The following is a 26,880-nucleotide window of genomic DNA, read 5'->3' as shown; positions in this document are numbered from 1 at the left end:
GTGTGTGTGTGTGTGTGTGTGTGTGTGTGTGTGTGTGTGTGTGTGTGTGTGTGTGTGTGTGTGTGTGTGTGTGTGTGTGTGTGTGTGTGTGTGTGTGTGTGTGTGTGTGTGTGTGTGTGTGTGTGTGTGTGTGTGTGTGTGTGTGTGTGTGTGTGTGTGTGTGTGTGTGTGAGAGATTGTGTACATTACTAATGTGTGTGTGTGTGTGTGTGAGAGAGAGATTGTGTACATTACTAATGTGTGTGTGTGTGTGTGTGAGATTGTGTACATTACTAATGTGTGTGTGTGTGAGAGAGATTGTGTACATTACTTGTGTGTGTGTGTGTGTGTGTGTGTGTGTGTGTGTGTGTGTGAGAGAGATTGTGTACATTACTAATGTGTGTGTGTGTGTGTGTGTGTGTGTGTGTGTGTGTGTGTGTGTGTGTGTGTGTGTGTGTGTGTGTGAGATTGTGTACATTACTAATGTGTGTGTATGTGAGAGATTGTGTACATTACTAATGTGTGTGTGTGTGTGTGCAGGGTTATGGTTTCCCAGTCTCCCGGCTGTTCGACCTGCTGTTCGAGGTCAGAGATCAGTACAATGAGACTCTGCTGAAGAAGTGGGCTCAAGTGTTCAGGTGAGTTTAGTTTCTTTCCACTGAGACTTTGTTCACCGTATAACAACACTGGTCAGACGTCAGGCACAACCAGTCTTGTGTAGGTGAGCTTGGGTGCTTGGATTGTGCTTTGGACTTTGGATCCATCTGACGAGACAGTGGGTCTGATTTGTTAAGAGACTCTGTAAAACCACCTCTGAGTCTGGTTCTGCAGGTTTCTTCCTGTTAGGAGGTTTTCTTCTCCACAGCCGCTCTGCTGCTCATGTGGATCTGTTGGGTTTCTATTAAAAAACACCTAGAAGTGACACTGAGGGCTTTTCCACCAAAAATATCCAGGTGCCAGTTTAAGTACTAGTTCAGATGCTAGTTTAGGTGCTAGTTCAGATGCTAGTTCAGGAGCTAGTTCAGGTGCTAGTTCAGATGCTAGTTCAGGCTCTAATTCAGGAGCTAGTTCAGGTGCTAGTTCAGGTGCTAGTTCATATGCTAGTTCAGGTGCTAGGTCAAGTACTGGTTCAGGTACTATTTCAGGTACTAGTTCAGGTGTTAGTTCAGGTACTAGTTCAGGTGCTAGTTCAGGTGCTAGGTCAAGTACTGGTTCAGGTACTATTTCAGGTACTAGTTCAGGTGCTAGTTCAGGTACTAGTTCAGGTACTAGTTCAGGTGTTAGTTCAGGTACTAGTTCAGGTGCTATTTCAGGTGCTAGTTCAGGTGCTAGGTCAAGTACTGGTTCAGGTACTATTTCAGGTACTAGTTCAGGTGCTAGTTCAGGTACTAGTTGAGGTGCTAGTTCAGGTGCTAGTTCAGGTGCTAGTTCAGGAGCTAGTTCAGGTGCTAGTTCAGGTTCTAGTTCATGTACTAGTTCAGGTTCTAGTTCAGTTCTTAATGAGCAGCTCCAAAGAAGCGGTGGTGTTTCCATTGTCAGGGAGCCGGTAGAACCAGGTCATGGCGTCACTCCAGAACGTGGTACGTCACTGGTCCCACCAATGTAGCGCCGGCAGGATCCAGGAACCAGGAGATGGACCGTAACAGTGGTTTGGTCCGGGTCGCTCCATCTAGTCCGACCTGAACCTCGGATGAAGACCAAAGAGCCAGCAGTAGTTCCACCTCGTAGGTAGCGATAGCTCCGTCCCCAACTGATGACGTGTCAGACCCCGCTCTGGCCCCGCTCTGGCCCCCCTCTGGCCCAGCAACAATGTGGGGCCGGCTTAGCACCCGTTTAGCCCCTGATAGGCCGGGGCTAAAGAACTGGTGCTAAATCTGGCCCTGGACCAGAACTAGAACCTGGTTCTTTCTGGTGGAAAAGACCCGTGTTGTATTTGGTGCTATATCAATAAAGTTGAATTGAATTGAATTGAACATTCTCTTGCAAAGAGATTGTTGATGCTTTGTATTTGTGAGGGATTTACTAAGAATGCTCCTGGTCCAGGTCTCCACGCTGGGAAGAACTAGTTCTGCACATGCTCAGTAGAGCAAATCAGAACAAAGTTTCCTCCACAGTGTCATGACTCCCAGTCCATATTCTCCTGGACGGGGTAGTTTTATTTTGATAGTCACCATAATAACAATCCAACTAGGTGGTTTTATTTTGACAGTCACCGTAATAACAATCCAACTTGGTGGACTGTCCACTAGAATGATCTCCTGTTGTTAATGTTTAGAGGTCTTTGTTCTCTTGTGTGTGTGTGTGTGTGTGTGTGTGTGTGTGTGTGTGTGTGTGTGTGTGTGTGTGTGTGTGTGTGTGTGTGTGTGTGTGTGTGTGTGTGTGTGTGTGTGTGTGTGTGTGTGTGTGTGTGTGTGTGTGTGTGTGTGTGTGTGTGTGTGTGTGTGTGTGTGTGTGTGTGTGTGTGTGTGTGTGTGTGCGCTTTCATACTAAAACTAACAACAGCACCAACTAGTGGACCAACATAAACTGCATTGTTTTTGGGGTTTCTGCCGTTTCCATGGAAACACACATTTTATAAAAACGTTGGCTTGTAAACAGAAAACGTCAGTAAAAGGAAATTGGAGGAACAATGTCTTCTGACCTGTTACAAGGTGGTCAACTTGGTGTGAACTCCGTCCTCAGGGAGATCTTTGAGTTGGACAACTACAGTCCCATTCCAGTGGACACAGAGGAGGAATACAATGTGGTGGTCAGCCGCTTTCCCTTCCATGATGCCGAGATAGAGAAGGTAAGCAGTTCACAAGGCCTCACACTTCTTTACAGACACTGTTTCATGTCCTGGGTGTTTCCTGTGTGTGTGAGCAGCAGGACTTTCCAAAGAAGCTTCCCATGTCCCAGTCCGTCCCTCAGATCTACACACAGGTCAAAGAGTTCATCTACGCCAGCCTCAAGTTCTCAGAGTCTCTCCACCGCAGGTTGGTCCCTCATGGAGCTGGGATCATGTCTCCACAGCAAGTCCTCTCTGCAGGTTCGTTCACCATCGCTGTGTCTCAGTTCAACAGAGATCGACGACATGCTGAGGAAATCCACCAACCTGCTGCTGACCAGGACTCTCAGCAGCTGTCTCCAAAACCTCATCAAGAAGCCCCACATAGGACTGACCGAGGTACACACACACACACACACACACACACACACACACACACACACACACACACACACACACACACACACACACACACGGCGTGGTGTGTTGAGCTGTGACTCTTTGTGCAGCTGGTGCAGATCATCATTAACACCACCCACCTGGAGCAGGCCTGCAGGTACCTGGAGGAGTTCATCACCAACATCACCAACGTGTCACCAGAGACGGTCCACACCACCAGACTCTACGGCCTGTCCACATTCAAGGTGCACCGCCACTGTTACTCCATCACATCGCCAGTTTCAACTCATGGAAATGAGACCAAACATGAGGAAGTACTTGTCTAGGACACTGGGGGGCACTGCCACTTCCTCCCAGTCCCTCCAATGGTACTGGAGCAACCAGGAGAATTCCTTTGTTTCTGATTCACAGAAGACATTTCAGTTTAAGATCAAAAGATGAGTGTGAGACCAGAGTTTAGAACCTCTGCTTTCATTTCCTGGTGTTTACATCCAAAGCTTTACCATCCTGTGTTTGAACCCAGATGTTTTTACAAGTGAGCAGAACTATTGGGTCATGTGACTGACGGTGGACTCTGCTTGACTGGACAAGGCTAAAACCTGTAGACTGAGTCTGCTCCAGAACCCCGGCCAACATGGAACCTTTAGAATCTTCATCTTGTCCTCCTAAACTTTCTTTTACTTTCTTTTTAACCCCAAAGTGGAGCAGGTTCAGCTGCTTCCTCAGAGTGTCTGTAGTCTTCCTCAGAGTGTAGTAGTCTTCCTCAGAGTGTCTGTAGTCTTCCTCAGAGTGTAGTAGTCCTCCTCAGAGTGTAGTAGTCTTCCTCAGAGTGTCTGTAGTCTTCCTCAGAGTGTAGTAGTCTTCCTCAGAGTGTAGTAGTCTTCCTCTGAGTGTCTGTAGTCTTCCTCAGAGTGTAGTAGTCTTCCTCAGAGTGTAGTAGTCCTCCTCAGTGTGCGTAGTCTTCCTCAGTGTGTAGTAGTCCTCCTCAGCGTAGTAGTCCTCCTCAGAGCGTAGTTGCCTTCCTCAGAGCGTAGTAGTCTTCCTCAGAGTTTCTGTAGTCTTCCTGAGAGTGTGCGTAGTCTTCCTCAGAGTGTAGTAGTCTTCCTCAGTGTGTAGTAGTCCTCCTCAGAGTGTCGTCTGACGGGTGATGACGTGTCGGCCTTTATCAGGCCAGCCCAACAGATCTGTCAGAATCCATCAATCAGGCCATGCCTGTGGTGTGTTAGTTACCTGCGTATTTTCAGCAGGTGTGTTTGTTACCTGCCCGTTTCCACCGGCTGTGTTAGTTACCTGCCCGTTTCCACCGGCTGTGTTTGTTACCTGCCCGTTTCCACCGGCTGTGTTTGTTACCTGCCCGTTTCCACCGGCTGTGTTAGTTACCTGCCCGTTTCCACCGGCTGTGTTTGTTACCTGCCCCTTTCCACCAGGTGTGTTAACCTGCCCGTTTCCACCAGGTGTGTTAGTTACCTGCCCGTTTCCACCGGGTGTGTTTGTTACCTGCCCCTTTCCACCGGGTGTGTTAACCTGCCCGTTTCCACCAGGTGTGTTAGTTACCTGCCCGTTTCCACCGGGTGTGTTTGTTACCTGCCCCTTTCCACCGGGTGTGTTAACCTGCCCGTTTCCACCGGGTGTGTTAGTTACCTGCCCCTTTCCACCGGGTGTGTTAACCTGCCCGTTTCCACCGGGTGTGTTAGTTACCTGCCCCTTTCCACCAGGTGTGTTAACCTGCCCGTTTCCACCAGGTGTGTTAGTTACCTGCCCCTTTCCACCGGGTGTGTTAACCTGCCCGTTTCCACCGGGTGTGTTAGTTACCTGCCCCTTTCCACCGGGTGTGTTAACCTGCCCGTTTCCACCGGGTGTGTTAGTTACCTGCCCCTTTCCACCAGGTGTGTTAACCTGCCCGTTTCCACCAGGTGTGTTAGTTACCTGCCCCTTTCCACCAGGTGTGTTAACCTGCCCGTTTCCACCAGGTGTGTTAGTTACCTGCCCCTTTCCACCGGGTGTGTTAGTTACCTGCCCCTTTCCACCGGGTGTGTTAACCTGCCCGTTTCCACCGGGTGTGTTAGTTACCTGCCGGTTTCCACCAGGTGTGTTAGTTACCTGCCCGTTTCCACCGGGTGTGTTAGTTACCTGCCGGTTTCCACCAGGTGTGTTAGTAACCTGCCCGTTTCCACCAGGTGTGTTAGTTACCTGCCCGTTTCCACCGGGTGTGTTAGTTACCTGCCCGTTTCCACCGGGTGTGTTAGTTAACACTGTGCTGCTGTTCCAGGACGCCCGTCACGCTGCGGAGGGAGAGATTTACACCAAACTCAACCAGAAGATCGATGAGTTCATCCAGCTGGCCGACTATGAATGGGGCATGGCTGAGTCAGATGGCCGCGCCTCCGGCTACCTCATGGATCTCATCAACTTCCTGCGCTCCACCTTCCAGGTCTTCACCCACCTCCCGGTGAGTGGCTCCTCCTCCCTCCGCTCTCTGGAAGCTGTGTTCATACATTTCACTCCTTCATTCCTCTTCAGTGGGGTTTCTGTGTTCCTCAGCCTTGTTGGAAAGCGTTAACGTTACGAGTGTGCAGCATGCTGACTGTGTTCACACCGCCCTCTGTTGATCCAGGCCCCGTTCACATGACGCTTCAAATAACAGTTTGGACGGGGAGTCATGACACTCACATTATCCGTCTACTGAGCATGTGCAGTAGCAGTCTACTCCGCCGTCTACTTGTTGTCTCCCCCGGTCTCCATGGAGACAGAGTCGGAGTGTTGTGTCCAGTGACTGTGAGCGGATCCCCAGCCCACCGCGAGAGTTCAGTGTTTTAGTGGTGTGAACGGGGCCTCCCAGTGTCCGTCCTCCATCGTGAGTTGCGGCGTCCTGTCCTCCTGTCCAGCCCGTCTCCTGTGTCTCGAGCCACACCTTCTGTCCTGAACTGTCGCTGCTTGGTTTTCTCACCCCTGCCCTCGTTTGACTTCTCCAGCATGCCAGAGTTCTCTAGATGACTTTACCTCCTCCTGTCCATTTATTGTTGCCACATTTCTTTTCCTGTCCTCCCTCTTTCCCTCTCCTTCTTTCATTTTGCTTGATTTGGGGTTCCCCCACCCAGAATAACAACAATGACCATGCGTCGATGTCGGTGAGTACCCCTGCCTGAGCGCTGGCACGCTGCTGCAGCTCTGCTCCGCATGCTTGTGTGTGGCTGCAGAGCAATTCTGGACGCTGGATGTTTTCTCTTCTGCATCTTCATCATTTCCAGACAAAGAGAAGCAGTTAACCTGAAGCTGCGTCTCCTGCAAGCAGGAGCAGGACAACAGTGTGACTCATCTCTTTTTCTGTTTCAATGGACTGGTGCATCATGATTCTGTTTGGAGACGGTAGTGATGGTGGTGAATGTTGGAAGACCAGAGGTTTTAGAACCAGTAATGTGATAATGGCTCCATCAGTCTAAAGCAGTCAGTCAGGCCAACGTTCTCTCATGACATACCTCAACCTTTTGTTTCTAATTCAGATCTTCTTACGTAACTCTACATTCTTGGCTGGACATAGTTTTTGTTTTATTTGTTTTACATGCTTGTTCGATGAAGATATGATGTTTTGCATCACTTTCAGAATATTACTATATTGATCTAAAATGTCTCGTGACATTATTGACGTTATGACGTTCAGAATATCTGAAATGATGATGTAACCTGCCATTATTACATTATTGATAACTGCAAAGCTTTTAGCATATACACTTTAAATCAAACTGAGTCCTTCCCTCATTTACATATTTTAGAAGAAATGATCTATTTAACCACTCAGATTGACAATCTATTGATTGGGACACATTTTGAATGTTTAAAGTAAACCTTTACTTTGGAGGGAAGAATAAACATCACTTTATAGCACACATATTTCCTGTCTTGTTTCTAAAAGAGAAATCTTTCTAAGATGTGTAAAACATTCCACGGACAATACATTTTATTCACCTTTGAGAAAATATAGAGGACCTGTTGTCCTACAATATACTGTATATCTGAAAATACTTTAATATGACTTGGTTGCTCTAATTGTTTGTACATTTCTCTCTGTGTGATGAGAAACCAGCCAAACACTGTTAATGTCATTATGGCCACAAACTACCAGCTGAGGCCTGGTTACACAACGGGAGTGAAAACCTGTTTTGGTGTTTTTGCTTCTGGAAAGTTCTGCGTTTACACGACAACATTCTGAAAACGACAGACGCGAACAATTATGTAGTTTTCCTGTTGGGCCACTAGTTGGTGCTGATGTTAGTTTTAGTACTGAAAGTACTGAAACTACCGAGTTGGATTGTTATTATGACTGTCAAAATAAAACTACCAAGTTGGATTGTTATTATGGTGACTGTCAAAAACAGACTACCAAGTTGGATTGTTATTATGGTGACTGTCAAAATAAAACCACCAAGTTGGATTGTTATTATGGTGACTGTCAAAATAAAACCACCAAGTTGGATTGTTATTACGATAATTGCCAAAATAAAACTACCAAGTTCGATTGTTATTACGGTGACTGTCAAAATAAAACCACCTAGTTGGATTGTTATTATGGTGACTGTCAAAATAAAACTACCATGTCCAGGAGAATATGGACTGGGAGTCATGACACTGTGGAGGAAACTTTGTTCTGATTTGCTCTACTGAGCATGTGCAGAACTAGTTCTTCCCAGCGTGGAGACCTGGACCAGGAGCATTCTTAGTAAATCCCTCACAAATACAAAGCATCAACAGTCTCTTTGCAAGAGAATGTTCAATTCAATTCAATTCAACTTTATTGATATAGCACCAAATACAACACGGGTCTTTTCCACCAGAAAGAACCAGGTTCTAGTTCTGGTCCAGGGCCAGATTTAGCACCACTTCTTTAGCTCCGGCCTATCAGGGGCTAAACGGGTGCTAAGCCGGCCCCACATTGTTGCTGGGCCAGAGGGGGGCCAGAGGGGCCACCTTGGAAGACTTTTTGAAAAGGTTTTGCCGTCAGTCACTTGTGGCATTAACAGATGCAGAATAGTGTACCATCTTCACTTTGTCACGTTGTGTAACCAGGGCCCGGGTTTAACCTGAGTTCTGAATGGTGGATGTTTATCTGGGTGACTGGAGATGTGACAGGAAGTGGTTAAAGGTGGCGTTCTCCTCTGGGTCCACCGCAGCATGTTGGCCGCATGCTGTGGAGCTCAACCAGCTGAAGAACTCAAAAGGGGCTTTTCCACCGGAAAGAACCAGGTTCTAGTTCTGGTCCAGGGCCAGATTTAGCACCAGTTCTTTGTCTTTCCACCACCAAAGCCCCGGACTATCAGGGGCTAAACTTCTGCTACGCTGGCCCCACTTCATTGCTGGACCAGAGAGGAGCCAGACTGGGACCCAACGTGTCATCAGCTGGGGGCGGAGTTATCTCTGGAGTTATCTCTGGAGTTATCTCTGGAGTTATCTCTGGAGGTATCTCTGGAGGTATCTCTGGAGGTATCTCTGGAGGTACCTCTGGAGTTATCTCTGGAGTTATCTCTGGAGGTATCTCCGGAGGTATCTCTGGAGGTATCTCTGGAGGTATCTCTGGAGGTATCTCTGGAGGTATCTCTGGAGGTATCTCTGGAGGTATCACTGGAGGTATCTCTGGAGGTATCTCTGGAGGTATCTCTGGAGGTATCTCTGGAGTTATCTCTGGAGGTATCTCTGGAGGTATCTCTGGAGGTATCTCTGGAGGTATCACTACCTAAAAGGCGGAAGTGAGGCTGTACCGGCTTTCTGAAAACTCCAGCGAACACGGAGCCCCAGAGTGGTTATAGAGAAAGAAAGAAAAAAGACGCGTGGGAACGATATAATAAATCGTTCCCTGAAGTTAATAATACGAGGGAACAGGATTATTTAATCTGCGTTCGCGGAGCCGCGGCTCTCGAGATGCTGCAGAGCTCCACCTGTCAGTCAGCTACGTCAGATATAATTTAGAAGCAGTTTTCCATTGTAGTTTATTTTTCACACTTTTCATGGTGACATTATTTTAACTACGTCACCTCCAGCTCTTGTTTCACGTTCTGACCGCCGGCTGAGGAGCTGCAGCCGCTGAGCAAGGCAGTGTGAGGCAGCAGGGGGCGCTCCGCTCCGAGACGCTCCGATATTATTTTCTAACCCACAGAACTTCTTTATAATGAATACTTTTGGTTCATCAGCAACTAAAAAAGAAACTACATACCACTGTAAATGAAAGCTGGAGTTTATAGAGCTAAAATGAGCCTTTTAACGGCTTCATGTGAAAGAGCTTTAATCAGAGTGTTTACCTAGGTTACCATTGGACACAGTTTTAGAGCTTCGTTCTATCATTATAAACCTCAATTCTTCTCCGATGTTGAAGCTTTTGATTCAGACACTCCCAGAAATAAAGTGAAAGGAGCAGAAAGTCACAATGTAACGCCCAAATGTTGAAAAATAAGCCCCAAACTCATACAGCCGTTATTTTTTCCCCCTCTATGACCACTCTGGGGCTCCGGACTAAAACAAGACGGATGTGAAAAAACACCCATAGAGATACGAAGTGACGGAATGTCTTCTTTCTCTTTGGTGCATCAGAGGTTCAGGTCAGACTAGATGGAGCGACCCGGACTAAACCGATGAATCCAGTCCGTCTCCTGGTTCCTGGATGAGCGCTGTCAGCGCCAGATTGGCGAAATCAGTGACGTATCACGTTTTGGAGTGACGCAATGACGTGGCTCTCACTTGGCTCCGGTAACGGTGTAAAGAGAACCGGTTCTTTGGTGGTGCTCATTTAAGAACCGGCTCTGGCACCGGCCCTGAACTAGAACCTGGTTCTTTTTGGTGGAAAAGCCCTAACAGTGGCAGTAAATATGAGAGGTGTCCTGCTTGTGCCTGAGCTGGTGGTGAAATGTGATTTGATCTGCATATTTAGTACAAGTACAAACTTCACACTCCTAACATCTACCACAGGAACCAGTATCCTCATGGGTTTAGTCCACAAAATAAGAGTCCATGGTATAAGAATGAAAAAATCCTTCTTCACATTCCTTCTGCAAATCTTATACCCACGATCTGCTACTTTATTTTGCATTTAAGAGTTACAATAATAGAATTCCACTGACAATTGGAAAAAGAAACAGGGTTTTCAAAATAAAACCCAGATATTAACGCTTTGAAGTTCAGAAAAAATGTGTTCAATGTTATTTTTACTGTTTTAGCAGAAAATACAACAAAGTCATTTCAAGGCACTTTTACAGAGAAAAACTGAATAATTCACCATGAGCAAGAAACCTGCAGAACCAGGCTCAGAGGAGAAACCTACAGAACCAGGCTCAGAGGAGGAGGAACCTGCAGAACCAGGCTCTGAGGAGGAGAAACCTACAGAACCAGGCTCAGAGGAGGAGGAACCTACAGAACCAGGCTCTGAGGAGGAGAAACCTACAGAACCAGGCTCAGAGGAGGAGGAACCTGCAGAACCAGGCTCTGAGGAGGAGAAACCTACAGAACCAGGCTCAGAGGAGGAGGAACCTGCAGAACCAGGCTAAGAGGAGAAACCTACAGAACCAGGCTCAAAGGAGGAGGAACCTGCAGAACCAGGCTCAGAGGAGGAGGAACCTACAGAACCAGGCTAAAAATAGGAGGAACCTGCAGAACCAGGCTCAGAGAAGAAACCTACAGAACCAGGCTCAGAGGAGGAACCTACAGAACCAGGCTCAGAGGAGGAGAAACCTACAGAACCAGGCTCAGAGGAGGAGGAACCTGCAGAACCACGCTCAGAGGAGGAACCTGCAGAACCAGGCTCAGAGGAGGAGAAACCTACAGAGCCAGGCTCAGAGGAGGAGGAACCTACAGAACCAGGCTCAGAGGAGGAGGAACCTGCAGAACCAGGCTCAGAGGAGAAACCTGTGGAACCAGGCTCAGAGGAGAAACCTACAGAACCAGGCTCAGAGGAGGAGGAACCTGCAGAACCAGACTCCGAGGAGGTACCTGCAGAACCAGACTCAGAGGAGGAGGATCCTGCAGAACCAGACTCAGAGGTACTAGGAACCTGCAGAACCAGACTGAGGAGGAAGAACCTGGAGAACCAGGCTCAGACTAGGAGGAACCTGCAGAACCAGACTCAGAGAAGAAACCTGCAGAACCAGGCTCAGCGGAGAAGAAACCTGCAGGACCAGTTAGGGTCAGAGGATAGTAAGACAGGATGGAGACAGATTGTGGGGACGGTTTCAAACCCTGTTCAGATAGGAAGAAAGGTCACTTTAGGTCTTCCATCCCTAAACCCCCATCAGTCTAAACCCCCATCAGTCTAAACCTCCATCAGTCTAAACCTCCAGCAGTCTAAACCTCCAGCAGTCTAAACCTCCATCAGTCTAAACCCCCATCAGTCTAAACCCCATCAGTCTAAACCTCCAGCAGTCTAAACCTCCATCAGTCTAAACCTCCATCAGTCTAAACCTCCATCAGTCTAAACCCCCATCAGTCTAAACCTCCAGCAGTCTAAACCTCCATCAGTCTAAACCGCCAGCAGTCTAAACCTCCAGCAGTCTAAACCTCCAGCAGTTCAAACCTCCAGCGGTCTAAACCTCCATCGGTCTAAACCTCCATCGGTCTAAACCTCCATCAGTTTAAACCTCCATCAGTTTAAACCCTCCAGCGGTCTAAACCTCCAGCGGTCTAAACCTCCAGCGGTCTAAACCTCCGTCGGTCTAAACCTCCGTCGGTCTAAACCCCATCAGTCTAAACCTCCAGCAGTCTAAACCTCCATCAGTCTAAACCTCCAGCAGTTTAAACCTCCAGCAGTCTAAACCTCCAGCAGTCTAAACCTCCAGCAGTCTAAACCTCCAGCAGTTTAAACCTCCAGCAGTCTAAGCCTCCAGCAGTCTAAACCTCCAGCAGTCTAAACCTCCAGCAGTCTAAACCTCCAGCAGTCTAAACCTCCAGCAGTCTAAACCTCCATCAGTCTAAACCTCCAGCAGTCTAAGCCTCCAGCAGTCTAAACCTCCAGCAGTCTAAACCTCCAGCAGTCTAAACCTCCAGCAGTCTAAACCTCCAGCAGTCTAAACCTCCAGCAGTCTAAACCTCCAGCAGTCTAAACCTCCAGCAGTTTAAACCTCCATTGGTCTAAACCCCCATCAGTCTAAACCCCATCAGTCTAAACCTCTAGCAGTTTAAACCTCCAGCAGTCTAAACCTGCAGCAGTCTAAACCTCCATCGGTCTAAACCTCCAGCAGCAAACCTCCATCAGTAAGCCTCCATCAGCAGCTTCACTGTAGTGTTATTAAAAAGAAAACCCCTCCTGAACTCAAACTGAGCTGCTCCTCCCGAGTTAAGAAGCTTTTCTTGCTCCAACATGAAGGTTCCTTGTTCTCCTGAGGAACGTTCTGTCACTTCCCACATGTGGATCATTCAGAATGGAGGTCCAGTTATTGATCCGATCGTCTCACTACATCAGACGGAATACAAACAAAGTTGCTTCTTGTATTAAATGAGTTAATAAAATCAGAACCTTAATAATGAGACACTTTTACTGGAGGGTTTCTGTGGTATGAGGAAGACACCAGGAGACACCAGGGAGCATCGTCTTCATAACCAGCAGGAAGGTTTGACCCTGAATTCTCTGTCAATACACCACCTGTCCTTTCACATGACCTTCAGCAGGACGCCACCACGTCCTCCTGCTCAGTCTTTGCATGCGTCTCTATGAGAATGGATGGTGTTGATGTTCTGCAGGTCACTAATCCATTCAGAGTCTGGCTCAGTGTCTCCACCACCCGAGGAGGGAAACTCAGGAGGTGGAGACACTGTTGACACCGTGTTGTGGGCGTGTGTGAACAGTGTCTCCACCACCTGAGGAGGGACGCTCAGGTGGAGGAGACACTGTCCACACCGTGTTGTGGGCGTGTGTGACGTGTTACTGCGTGTGTTTTTTCATGGAGCTCATATGTTTCTGGCTGTACCTGCATGCAGTGGTCCGCTTCCTGCCAAAAGTATTTGCTCGCCTGCCTTCTCACACACACACACACACACACACACACACACACACACACACACACACACACACACACACACACACACACACACACACACACATGAAGTAGAGTGAGCTCCCATTGAGGCTCTGACCTGATGTCTGTCCACACGGTGCAGTCCTCACAGCTCCATGTCTTCTAGGAGACTTTCCACAAGCTGGAAGAGTGTTTATTGGAATGTTGGTCCACTTGAGAGACCAGACACTAATGTGGGAGGACAAGGCCTGGCTGGCAGTCTGGACTCTGTGCAGGACGGTCCAACTGGACCATCCAGGTCTTTATGGACCTGCTTCGTGCTCTGGAGCCGCCATGTTGGAACAGGAAGTGACTGTCTCCAAACTTTCCCTCAGAAGCTTTCAGAGTTCCTGTCCACCACCACAACCCCCCCTCCATCACTACAAACCCCCCCTCCACCACCACCACAATTGATTGGTCAGGTGGTCTCTGGTCACGGTTCCACACCAGAATTCACTGAGAGCAACACATTCTGTCACTAATCATGTAGGAACTGTCTGCATGTCCAGCTGATTGTTCTGGTACACCTGTGGCCATGGAAGTGATTGGAACACCTGAATACAATGATTTGGAGAGCTGAGCAAATACTTTTGGCAATATAGTGTATCTGCACACACACAGAATACTGTGATTAACTAGTAGTTAGTGCTCGTAGAGTAAAGACTGGTGGTGCTCTTGCTTGGATCTTTCTATCCTCATGAACATCCACCCGGCACGTCTGGACAGACACCTTCACATTTCTCCACAAGCTTTAGGTCAGAGGACACCCGTCCTCAAACACAAACCATGTGAAGCTGCATCCTGGGTGACATCGTCGGTCTTTTCATGTTCACCCAGTCCAGCTCTTGTCCCCGGCCGGACTGAACCGTCCCTGGCAGCCCAGCTTGGTCTGATGTTTGACACCCCGGAGCTAGAAGCTGGACCAGGGTCCTGAGCTCTGGTCCTCTTGGACCACCTCTTGGTGGTGGTGGTCCTTTACTGCTGCAGCCTCTGAAGTGAAGCCTTGCCTGTTTTGCTCCATATGTCTTCTGTTCACTGTCTCGTTGGACTCACACCTTCTTCACTCCTCCATCCTGAACACACAAATCATTTTCTTCTTCATGTCCTCTCCCTCCTCTGGACCTTCTGTCTCATTGTGTCCTGCCGTGTCCCTCTCGTCCATGTCCCTCTGTCTCTCTCTCTGCAGGGGAAAGTGGCTCAGACTGCTTGCATGTCGGCCTGTAAGCATCTGTCCACGTCCCTGATGCAGATGCTGCTGGACACGGAGCTCAAACAGATCAGCATGGGAGCCGTCCAGCAGTTCAACCTGGACGTCATTCAGTGTGAACGTGAGTGTCCCTCCTGTACAATGAGCCGTGTGTGACCAACGCTTCACCTTCAACAAGCGTCGCTTTGCTCCACCTTCTCAGTGTTTGCCAGCTCAGAGCCCGTCCCCGGTTTCCAAGGAGACACGCTGCAGCTGGCCTTCATCGACCTGCGACAGGTGAGCACACACCTGCACACTCGAGTCCAACACTTCCTGTACACCTGAGTCCAACACTTCCTGTACACCTGAGTCCAACAGGTCCTGTACACCTGAGTCCAACAGGTCCTGTACACCTGAGTCCAACACTTCCTGTACACCTGAGTCCAACAGGTCCTGTACACCTGAGTCCAACAGGTCCTGTACACCTGAGTCCAACAGGTCCTGTACACCTGAGTCCAGCACTTCCTGTACACCTGAGTCCAACAGGTCCTGTACACCTGAGTCCAACAGGTCCTGTACACCTGAGTCCAGCACTTCCTGTACACCTGAGTCCAACAGGTCCTGTACAGTCCAACACTTCCTGTACACCTGAGTCCAACACTTCCTGTACACCTGAGTCCAACAGGTCCTGTACAGTCCAACACTTCCTGTACACCTGAGTCCAACACTTCCTGTACACCTGAGTCCAACAGGTCCTTTGTGTGCATGTGCAGTACCAGTGCTCTGTAGCCTCCGGCTGTCGCTGTGGGGACGGATCACAACCGGGACAGAAAAGTCCCACCTTGGGAGCCGATTTGGAAAAGTGACGGTTGCAGGGACTCTGAACACCATCGTCATGTGAAGGGACCCCCCAGACACCATGAAACTCACTTTGGTTGTGTAAACGGGGCCTGATAGTTTGAAAAGTACGATAAAGAGACAGAGGCGATACGAAGTGTCCCCATAGGAAACCACAAGAGAAGATGCAAAACCAAATCAGTCAGTGTCCTTTTCAACTTTCAGACATTTTACTCACCTGCACATGAACACTCCTAATCCCACACACACACACACACACACACAGGTATGTGAAGCGCTGACCGGTTAATCTGAGCCTGAGGACGAGGCTCAGCTCAACATACTGATGGATTCTGTCAAAGAAGACACAGCAGAACTTTAAAACAACAAATTAAACTGACTTACAATCTGACCTGCTTACCTGGAGTACTGAGAGTTTGAGGTCAGAGAAACACTCCTGATCTATAAGGGAATTATATTGTCTTCAGTCCTTTATAAATTATGACTTATATTTTTCATAAAATCGATGGATTATTGATGCGAGTCAGCACATCTTTGAGATTAGAAAGATTTCACTCAAATCTTTTAATCTTACAAATAAAAGTCAACATCAATTAAAAGAGTTTATTTGAAAGCTTTTTTTTTTTATCTTCTGATTCCTGTGGAGTTGCACGAAGGCCTTGTTTACACGACAACGCTTCAAGTGAAAATGTTTGTTTTAATATCAGAATCGTTTCATGTTTACAATATATTGAAAACAATGTCCATTTAAACGGCAATGATGTAAACACAGAAAGCAATGGAGTGTCCATGTTGGTCCACTAGTTGGTGCTGTTATTAGTTTTAGTACTGAAAGCACACACACACACACACACACACACACACACACACACACACACACACAGATGCAGATACAGCAGAGAACAATGAGTTCTAAACATGAACACTGGGAGAACACGGACATTCTCAAGTCACATTGTTATTACGGTGACTGTCAAAATAAAACCACCAAGTCGGATTGTTATTATGGTGACTGTCAAAATAAAACCACCAAGTTGGATTGTTACTATGGTGACTGTCAAAATAAAACTACCAAATTGGATTGTTATTACGGTGACTGTCAAAATAAAATTACTAAGTTGGATTGCTATTATGGTGACTGTCAAAATAAAAGTACCAAGTTGGATTGTTATTATAGTGACTGTCAAAATAAAAAAATAATATGGGAATATGGACTGGGAGTCAGGACACGGCAGAGGAAACTGTTCTGCTTGGCTGCCACGAATATTCAATGTAATCAACTTTGAAAATAGTTTTTAGTCGACTTGTCATTTCGCTCATCGATCACCTACCGTAAAGTTCTCAATAGATGAGCAGCGCTGAATAGAACCCCCCCCCTCCGTCCACCTCACTGCTTGATCAAATATATTTTGCAGTTTTTGCCAAAAGGCAGAAACAGTCAATGTAAACTTTCTTCTATTTGTTTTAATTCTTCGCTCCGCTCGGGGCTGGGTTGGGGCCGTGGCCGGAGGAGCAGTCGCCCCGTCGCCCCCGGTGTCCTGCAGGCCGGGGGTTCGCCGTCAGCTGGAAGGCGGGTCGGTGCCAGCAACGTGACTGAGCACCGTTGTGATGTAAACTGATGTAAACACTACCAAGGCTTTCTCTTTTCATTTAACACCATCATAGTGTTCATGGTTATCACTCCCCAGTGGTTCGGGGAGATTCTATTCCTGAACTTTAAAAAGAGAAAGTGAAGCTTTTAAGATGGTTTACACTGTAAACTTAAACCTGTCCTCCTCTCCTGTCCATGATGGACGCAGGCTGCAGTTCATTACTGAACCTGAGGTTTGTCTCCAAACCACAGAGAACTTTAAAAGACTGAATTGATAATAAGCAGGTCCCGCCATGTCCCACGCCAGATGAAGGACATGTCCTGAGTGTTGTTGAGTTTCCTTCATGCGGCTCATGACGCCCGCCATTTGTTACTGTGACTGCCTGGCCTGTTGACCCCACCCTGAGGGGACCGGGTGGTGTGTGCTCCACCAGCTCCTCATCCTTTGACTTTGCCGTCTCTAATGTCTTTATGTCATCGTCGTCTAACCGTTTACTGTCACCTCATTGTGCTGGTGTGTAGAATGGGACACAGACAGCTTTTTAAAAACATCATTTTCCATAATTGCAGATGCATTGTCTTCAAAGAGTCATAACGTTTTCAAGTTGCCTGTCATACGTGAGCTTCAAACATCTTGTAATGAATCGTTTCAAAATAAAAGATAAGTGGATTTAACTTGGAGCAGCTTTCCACTGTGTGAGGAGGCGGCAGCAATGCTGGGCGCTGTCCATCCACAAGGGGACGCTGTCCATCCACTGGGGGATGCTGTCCATCCACTGGGAGCTCTGTCCATCCACTGGGGACGCTGTCCATCCACTGGGAGCACTGTCCATCCACTGGGGGACGCTGTCCTTCCACTGGGAGCGCTGTCCTTCCACTGGGGACGCTGTCCATCCACTGGGGACGCTGTCCATCCACTGGGAGCGCTGTCCATCCACTGGGGGACGCTGTCCTTCCACTGGGAGCGCTGTCCTTCCACTGGGGACGCTGTCCATCCACTGGGGGCGCTGTCCATCCACTGGGGGACGCTGTCCATCCACTGGGAGCTCTGTCCATCCACTGGGGGACGCTGTCCATCCACTGGGAGCGCTGTCCATCCACTGGGGGACGCTGTCCATCCACTGGGAGCGCTGTCCTTCCACTGAGGACGCTGTCCATCCACTGGGGGCGCTGTCCATCCACTGGGAGCGCTGCCAATCCACTGGGGGACGCTGTCCATCCACTGGTGGCGCTGTCCATCCACTGGGAGCACTTTGCTTCAGTGCCTTGCTCAGGGACACTTCGGCATGTGGACAGGTGGGACGGGAATCGATCCTGCGACATTGCGATTGGACCGCTCTGCCTACCGAGCCACATTAACATCTTAGCATGACAGATTGTGCAGTTCTGGTTTCTAATGGTTTATTCTGGTTCATTCTGGTTCATTCTGGTTTCTAATGGTTTCTTCTGGTTCATTCTGGTTTATTCTGGTTCATTCTGGTTTATTCTGGTTTCTAATGGTTTATTCTGGTTCATTCTGGTTTCTAATGGTTTATTCTGGTTTCTAATGGTTTCTAATGGTTCATTCTGGTTTCTAATGGTTTATTCTGGTTTCTAATGGTTTATTCTGGTTTCTAATGGTTTATTCTGGTTCATTCTGGTTTCTAATGGTTTATTCTGGTTTCTAATGGTTTATTCTGGTTTCTAATGGTTTATTCTGGTTCATTCTGGTTTCTAATGGTTTATTCTGGTTTCTAATGGTTTATTCTGGTTCATTCTGGTTTCTAATGGTTTATTCTGGTTTCTAATGGTTTATTCTGGTTTATTCTGGTTTCTAATGGTTTATTCTGGTTTCTAATGGTTTATTCTGGTTCATTCTGGTTTCTAATGGTTTATTCTGGTTTCTAATGGTTTATTGTGGTTCATTCTGGTTTCTAATGGTTTATTCTGGTTTCTAATGGTTTATTCTGGTTATTAATTCTTTACACTGGTTCAGTTTATGTCAATCTTACTTATTTAATGTTTATTGTTGTATTAATGTTTTAACTTCTTATTGATTCTGTGGTGAGCAATGCTGCCAAGCATTTCTTCCTGAGATTAACAAAGTAATTCTGTTCTGTTCTAATGGTTTATGCTGGATTATATTGGTTGGTAATGAGTTATACTGGGTTATTTATTGGGCGAGCTGAGTCATGGTATTGTAAGAGTGAAATTACAAACGCTTCTTGGAAATCCCTGAGATGTAGAGACGGACTGTGGAGGGACTGACGTCCACGTCCTGGAAAACCAATACTGGGACTCAGTATACTGGATGCTCCAGATTCCAGCCGGCCTTCATGAGCTGCCTGAACAAAGGGCTGTGAGAACTGACTGAACACGTAGTTCCATGGATGGCTGGAGTCTCCGTCACAGTGGGAGGAGCTCAGCAACCACGTCAGCGGGGAACTGAAGGGAAGAAAGAATCATTTTACAACAAACTGTGCTTGTTGTTTTTCTGTAAATAACTTGTAATCTGAGTTTTCAGCTCAAAACACCGAACGGGATTATCTTACTTGTTAATGTTACGCTCAGGTAATAAGTACAGAACCAAACCACACCTGAAGGAGAGGAAACTACCAAGTTGGATTGTTATTACAAGGACTGTCAAAATAAAACTACCAAGTTGGATTGTCATTACAAGGACTGTCAATTCAATTTAACTTTGTTTGTATAGCGCAGAATACAACATTGTCATTTCAAGGCATTTTTACAAAGAAAATTTAACAATTCCTCATGAGCAAAGCAACCTGCAGAACCAGGCGGCTGTCAAAATAAAACTACCAAATCCACGAGAATATGGACTGGGAGCCATAATACTCTCGAGAAAACTTTGTTCTGATTGGCTCTACTGAGCATGTGCAGAAGAACTAGTTATCACGAACGTGGTGACCAGGACCAGGACCAGGAGCAGGAGCAGCGCCTCCGCCATCTACACGACAAGTGTTTTCAAACATTTCCACCTCGGGAGCCGTTCTCTAAAACTTAAGTTCCCAGTGGCTCCGGGCACAATTGTCATGTGAACAGACCCCAAAACACAACAACAGTTTTGCTTCAAGTCATAGTCTGGTAAACATGGCCTGACCCTAACCCTTATCACCATAGCCATATTCACAATCTACATCAAACCTGACTGACCTGAGAGTGATGACACGTCTCCATGTTGGACATTGAACAATCAGAAAATAAAGAAACAACAAAAGTCAAGTGACCGCTCCACGTGTGACTCTAAGGAATAAATAACAATATTTAAAACTTAGAAGAAGCAGGAGCCCGGTTTTCTTCATCCTGGAGTCACGAGTTGACTACTTTTATTTAGTGATTCTCAGCCACATTGTTGTCTGAAGGTAGTTTGAACGTATCGGGGTAAGAAGCAGAAATGGAGTTGTGGGAGACGAGCCTCCCTCCTGCTCACGGCTCCTCATGAGCTCCAGGTGAGAAGAATAGTGTCGTCGCTAAGCCTGAATAATGCTATTATCACTAAGCTGCTCTTTCAACGTGAACAAACACCCAGCTGTTTCCCCCTGTGGCATTAACATACACTGTGTGGGGGGGGTCATCTCCATCAGGGGTGACCACAGGTCATGTGGGGGTCATTTCAGACTCAGGGTGGAGCAGCAGAAAGCTGGAGCAAATCTGAAGCTGCTCTGCTGTCAGTGCTGCTCTGCGGTCAGTGTTGCTCTGCAGTCAGTGCTGCTCTGCACAGTGCTGCTCTGCTGTCAGTGCTGCTCTGCGGTCAGTGCTGCTCTGATGTCAGTGCTGCTCTGCTATCAGTGCTGCTCTGCGGTCAGTGCTGCTCTGCAGTCAGTGCTGCTCTGCAGTCAGTGCTGCTCTGCACAGTGCTGCTCTGCGGTCAGTGCTGCTCTGCGGTCAGTGCTGCTCTGATGTCAGTGCTGCTCTGCTGTCAGTGCTGCTCTGCGGTCAGTGCTGCTCTGCAGTCAGTGCTGCTCTGCACAGTGCTGCTCTGATGTCAGTGCTGCTCTGCAGTCAGAACCTTCTGGTTGCACTATATTGCTCCCGGTTAGGCCGTTCACACAACATATTTTTCAAATAAAACACAACAAACCGCTGGTGGAACTTTTTGAAAACTCTCAGAATCTATCTCCATGGAAACGGGGAAAAACAACTTTATGAAAACGCTCAGGCTTCGTCTCCCTGGATACAGCGGGAATGATGCTACTGGTCATGTGGTCATACACTCCACGGCCGCGGTAACTCCTCATTGTGCACATGCTCAGTAGAGCCAATTCTCCTGGACTGGGTACTTTTATTTTGACAGTCACCGTAATAACAATCCAAATTGGGTGTTTTATTTTGACAGTCACCATAATAACAATCCAACTTGGTGGTTTTATTTTGACAGTCACCATAATAATAATCCAACTTGGTGGTCTGTCCACTAGAATGTCCGTGTTCAGTACTAAAACTAACAACAGCACCAACTAGTGGACTAACATGGAAACTTCACCTACATCGTTTCTGCCGTCATTGTTTTTAAAACATTTCCATGTAAACGCAAAAACACAAAAACTATGCATGTTCATTTGAAACGTGTAAACGGGGCTTGACTGTCATCGTGACATCAACATTCACAATCTGCACCTCGTGAGCTCTCACTGAACTGTGATTCATTTCATGTTTTCATGCACTACACACTTCACCAATAAACTGAGTCCTACTAACTTCTTTATTTCAACTTTTAATCAAACAAACACAGAATTCTGAGAAAACTGACCCCAAAAAACAGCCACATGTCGAGTGTAGAAATATTAAAAAAAACTTTGTGTAATTGTTTAAATAAAAGTAGCTGCTGTTGCTAATATGTCCACAAGGAGTCTCTGTGTTATGAAAGTAAAGCAGATCCCCAGATGAACAGCAGGGGGCAGCAACACCAGAGCAGACAAGCTGGCTACCTCATTGATCGCAAACTAGCATTAGCATCAAAGCTAATCCTGTGGTTTGTGGTATTAAACGCAGTAATCCTGGAGTTTTCCCCCCAATATCAGTCTGAAGTAAAATACTCCGCTGTGGTTTCAGAGGGCAGGTTTCCCGGAGGAACTTGTATTTAGTTGCACTAAACCCAAGGGAGACCTTGGAGTTGTGAGTATTCACAGGTTAAGTTACTGTGGTTTCACGTGTGAGGCCAGACGAGGGGATTCGTCCTCTGGTCCAACACAAGTCTGAACGTTCTGTCCTGATGTCTTCCAAAAAAGTCCCACTGCTTTGGGCGCATTTTCTGGACGTTCTGGACCTGCGACTTTTATGAAGTCGAGACTTAAATATGAAAACCCAGTGGGGCATACCATCAGGGACCACAAGATGTCACTGTATGACAGCAGTGTGTGTGTGTGTGTGTGTGTGTGTGTGTGTGTGTGTGTGTGTGTGTGTGTGTGTGTGTGTGTGTGTGTGTGTGTGTGTGTGTGTGTGTGTGTGTGTGTGTGTGTGTGTGTGTGTGTGTGTGTGTGTGTGTGTGTGTGTGTGTGTGTGTGTGTGTGTGTGTGTGTTGGACAGCTGCTGGACTTGTTCATGGTGTGGGACTGGTCCACTTACCTGGCAGACTATGGCCAGCCCACCTCCAAGTACCTGAGGGTGAACCCTGCCACCGCACTGGCCCTTTTGGAAAAGTAAGTACCTGCATTACTACACAACAATACAATACAACAGCACAAGGATTTCTGTGTGTGTGCGTATGTGTGTGTGTGATGCCGCAAACTCTGCCCCTTTCATGTCAAGGCGCACACTGGGTTGAACCAGCGAGTTGATAACCTGCTTCCTAGTAACGATTATCAGGACCATGAGTCTGGATAAGTTAACCCAGTAAACAGAGAGAGATCCTGGATATGTTGATCACGGTACGTAGTACAGGCCTCTGCTCCGGAGCAGGATATGTTCTGGATAAGATCACAGTGAGTGTAAAGCTCCACCTCCCCACCAATCAGATCTCTTGGAAAATGCCCCGCCCATTCTCAGATGATAGTGATTAGTGCGCGAGTTCAGCGCTGAGCTGCAGCAGAGAGGAGAGGAGAAAGTATTTTTACTTACCTCCGTAAGAGGAAACCCAGAGTTAATCCTGAAGTTACCTGGGTAAGAGGAAACCCAGAGTTAATGCTGAAGTTTCCTGGGTAAGAGGAAACCCAGATATAATGCTGAAGTTACCTAGATAAGAGGAAACCAGAGTTAATCCTGAAGTTACCTTGGTAAGAGAAAACCAGAGTTAATCCTGAAGTTACCTTGGTAAGAGAAAACCAGAGTTAATCCTGAAATTACCTAGATAAGAGGAAACCCAGAGTTAATCCTGAAGTTACCTTGGTAAGATGAAACCAGAGTTAATCCTGAAGTTACCTTGGTAAGAGGAAACCAGAGTTAATCCTGAAGTTACCTGGGTAAGAGGAAACCCAGAGTTAATCCTGAAGTTACCTGGGTAAGAGGAAACCCTGAGTTAATGCTGAAGTTACCTGGGTAAGAGGAAACCTAGAGTTAATGCTGAAGTTACCTAGATAAGAGGAAACCAGAGTTAATCCTGAAGTTACCTTGGTAAGAGAAAACCAGAGTTAATCCTGAAGTTACCTTGGTAAGAGGAAACCCAGAGTTAATCCTGAAGTTACCTTGGTAAGAGGAAACCAGAGTTAATCCTGAAGTTACCTGGGTAAGAGGAAACCCAGATATAATGCTGAAGTTACCTAGATAAGAGGAAACCAGAGTTAATCCTGAAGTTACCTTGGTAAGAGAAAACCAGAGTTAATCCTGAAGTTACCTTGGTAAGAGAAAACCAGAGTTAATCCTGAAATTACCTAGATAAGAGGAAACCCAGAGTTAATCCTGAAGTTACCTTGGTAAGATGAAACCAGAGTTAATCCTGAAGTTACCTTGGTAAGAGGAAACCAGAGTTAATCCTGAAGTTACCTGGGTAAGAGGAAACCCAGAGTTAATCCTGAAGTTACCTGGGTAAGAGGAAACCCTGAGTTAATGCTGAAGTTACCTGGGTAAGAGGAAACCTAGAGTTAATGCTGAAGTTACCTAGATAAGAGGAAACCAGAGTTAATCCTGAAGTTACCTTGGTAAGAGAAAACCAGAGTTAATCCTGAAGTTACCTTGGTAAGAGGAAACCCAGAGTTAATCCTGAAGTTACCTTGGTAAGAGGAAACCAGAGTTAATCCTGAAGTTACCTGGGTAAGAGGAAACCCAGAGTTAATCCTGAAGTTACCTGGGTAAGAGGAAACCCAGAGTAGGTAGTACAGCCCTAGGTTTGTACTCCTGGTTTGAGAACAGCAGCAGCTTCACTAATAAAAACCTCCTTCAGGCTCTAATGAAGTTTAGAAGAACGTATGTATGAAGTGTTTCATGGTCTCATTAAATTTATAATGTCTTCAGATTGTAACTGTCCTTTTCTCTGTCTGTCTTTGTCTAACTGCTCTCTGCTCTTCTTTTGCCCCTGCTATCTGCCCCTGCTCAGAGTCTACCGGGGGTAGGTGCAGCAGCTTCACTGCTTCTTCTGATCCTGTTCTCCACCTGTATTCTCTCCATCCAGCTTCTCTGCAGCTTTCATTTCCTCTAGTTTTCACTGAAACTCTTTCTGTTCATACAAAGAATCTCATATAACCTAATGATCTCTATGACCGTAGCCAGAAGCTAAGCTGGCCTGAGGGTCTGAAGGCCGAGTCATAAGAACCTCCATAAGAACAAGAAGAACGTTCAGCACCGCGGCCTCATTTTCTGTGTCCAGCTCCTTCTGGCAGAAGTAAAGTGGTTGGTCTGTTCCAACCATCCAGGCTGAAGGTGGTGCTGCACTCCTGAAGCTTTGGCACTGATGTGTTCTACGTGTTCCAGCTCACTAGTGACCATCAGTCATATTTTAATCATGTTTAGCTTGTAACCTCGCTGCTGTACGAGCGCCGCAGCTCGTTACCATGTGGGAGGGCGGAGTTACGTGATGCCCCTGAACGCATCACTCAGAGCTGTCAGCTCCTGGAGTTCAAACCAGACCAACATGGCGCTCAGACACAAACTTTCTCTTTTATTACTGAAACACTTCAGAGTAATGTGTTTCTGAAAACGTTGGAGGTGAGAAATAAGCTGCATTTTAAAAGAAAAAATGCTGCTTCACAGATGTGTTGCTGCTGTGAGGGGGCGTGGCCTGTGGTGAGGGGGCGTGGCCTGTGGTTAGGGGACGTGGCCTGTGAGTTGGACAGCTTCTTCATGGAGCATGAACTCTCCTGGTGAAAAAACACTTTCCTACAGCGGGCTGACGTCACTGACGACTTTTCTTCTTGTTCTTATGGAGGGTGCGGAGGGGCTGTAGCGCGTTAGCATTAGTGCAGTTTCAGTTTAACAGGGTAAGAAAAGCAGGAGAGCAGCTGTGTTCACAATATGAGCCAATAACTCAAGTCTTTCTCAGTTCAATGCTAACATGTAGCTACTAGCCAATGCTAAACATGTAGCCGCCAGCTAATGCTAACATGTAGCCACCAGTCAATGCTAAACATGTAGCCGCATGCTAATGCTAACATGTAGCCACCAGTCAATGCTAAACATGTAGCTGCATGCTAATGCTAACATGTAGCCACCAGTCAATGCTAAACATGTAGCTACCAACTGATGCTAAACATGTAGCCGCCAGCTAATGCTAACATGTAACCACCAGCTAATGCTAACATGTAGGCTAATGCTAACATGTAGGCTAATGCTGACATGTAGGCTAATGCTGACAGGTTCACGGTGTCATGATGTTTTCTAAACTGGTGTGTGTAGCAGATTGTGTGTTTTGTGTAAAGTGATGAATTGTCGTTATTTTGTCTGCTTTGATCCAAACGCCTCAATGACAAACCAAAGCGTCTGTCTGTCTGTCTGTCTGTCTGTCTGTCTGTCTGTCTGTCTGTCTGTCTGTCTGTCTGTCTGTCTGTCTGTCTGTCTGTCTGTCTGTCTGTCTGTCTGTCTGTCTGTCTGTCTGTCTGTCTGTCTGTCTGTCTGTCTGTCTGTCTCCAGGATGAAGGACACCACCAAGAAGAACAACATCTTCTCTCAGTTCAGGAAGAACGACCGGGACAAACAGAAGCTGATAGAGACTGTGGTGAAACAGCTGAGGAGCCTGGTCAATGGCATGTCCTCCTAAACACACACACACACACACACACACACACACACACACACACACACACACACACACACACACACACACACACACACACACACACACACACACACACACACAAAGGCATGAAGGAAAAGCAAAAGCAAACAGACGTAGAAGTCATATCTCTTACTGTTATATACGACTGAATACTCATGTAAATAACACACACACACACACACACACACACACACACACACACACACACACACACACACACACACACACACACACACACAGTTTACTGGACTCTTAACAGGAATAAAGAGTAAAGTGTCTGTAAAGTATTTTTAACTGCTATGATAAGACAAACTATGTTTTGTATGTGTGAGAGGAGCTGCAGCAGCTGAAGTATCACAGCAACGTGTCAGAGGACACACGCACACACACACACGCACACACACACACACACAGGTTCACGTCTGTTTTGTGTCTGATGACGGTGCTGATGGAATCATGGAGGAAGAAATCAGAATCTTTGTTTGGGGTTCTATAACTCCATGTTTAGTGATTCAGTAAAACAGTAGAATTGACCTCCTGCTGTGGATAATTAATTGTTTGTATATTCGAGTCCTAAATAACACAATAAAATGTAAATTTTATAACATCAAAATCTGTTAAAAAGTGTAAGACTGACCAAAGTAAGAGCTTTCACAGTCCTGACATTTCCTCCTGATCACATGGAGCTCATGTCCTGCAGAACTGCCTCCTTCTGAAAACTCTGTTTCCATGGAAACTGCAGAACACTGAATGTGTAAACAGACCGAAAATGGTGTCGTAATGTAAACGGGCCATTAAAGAAACGGAATCTGACAGTATGGGTCAGCGGCTGTTTTTGAATAAATAATATTAATTAGTCTTAATTTGAGGAAGATGTTTTGTGGATTCGACTCGTTCGCCTCTCGGCTGAAACGATATTTTATCTTCTCACTC

At 46.7% G+C, this 26,880-nt stretch overlaps 1 protein-coding gene across 2 annotated transcripts in view; it reads left to right on the top strand.

The window, feature by feature from the left end:
* Positions 1-26,015, top strand: part of exoc6 (exocyst complex component 6) — a 70,021-nt gene extending 44,006 nt beyond the window's left edge. Inside the window, exons 14-23 of one of the 2 annotated variants that reach the window (XM_080466708.1) lie at positions 520-617; positions 2,662-2,767; positions 2,845-2,954; positions 3,034-3,145; positions 3,256-3,390; positions 5,415-5,594; positions 14,420-14,498; positions 14,580-14,653; positions 22,332-22,444; positions 25,803-26,015. In XM_080466708.1, the coding sequence (XP_080322834.1) occupies positions 520-617; positions 2,662-2,767; positions 2,845-2,954; positions 3,034-3,145; positions 3,256-3,390; positions 5,415-5,594; positions 14,420-14,498; positions 14,580-14,653; positions 22,332-22,444; positions 25,803-25,929 (1,134 nt within the window). In that variant the 3' untranslated portion in view covers positions 25,930-26,015. Of the gene's footprint in view, positions 1-519; positions 618-2,661; positions 2,768-2,844; positions 2,955-3,033; positions 3,146-3,255; positions 3,391-5,414; positions 5,595-14,356; positions 14,499-14,579; positions 14,654-22,331; positions 22,445-25,802 lie in introns of both variants that reach the window. The other variant, XM_080466709.1, reaches the window with a different exon arrangement.
* Positions 26,016-26,880: the final 865 nt, after the last annotated feature.

The sequence above is a fragment of the Lipophrys pholis genome, assembly GCF_963383615.2.
Source record: "Lipophrys pholis genome assembly, chromosome: 1".
Lineage (NCBI taxonomy): Eukaryota > Metazoa > Chordata > Actinopteri > Blenniiformes > Blenniidae > Lipophrys > Lipophrys pholis.
The sequence above is the reverse complement of the archived record's forward strand: the minus strand, read 5'-3'. Positions and strand labels throughout refer to the sequence as shown.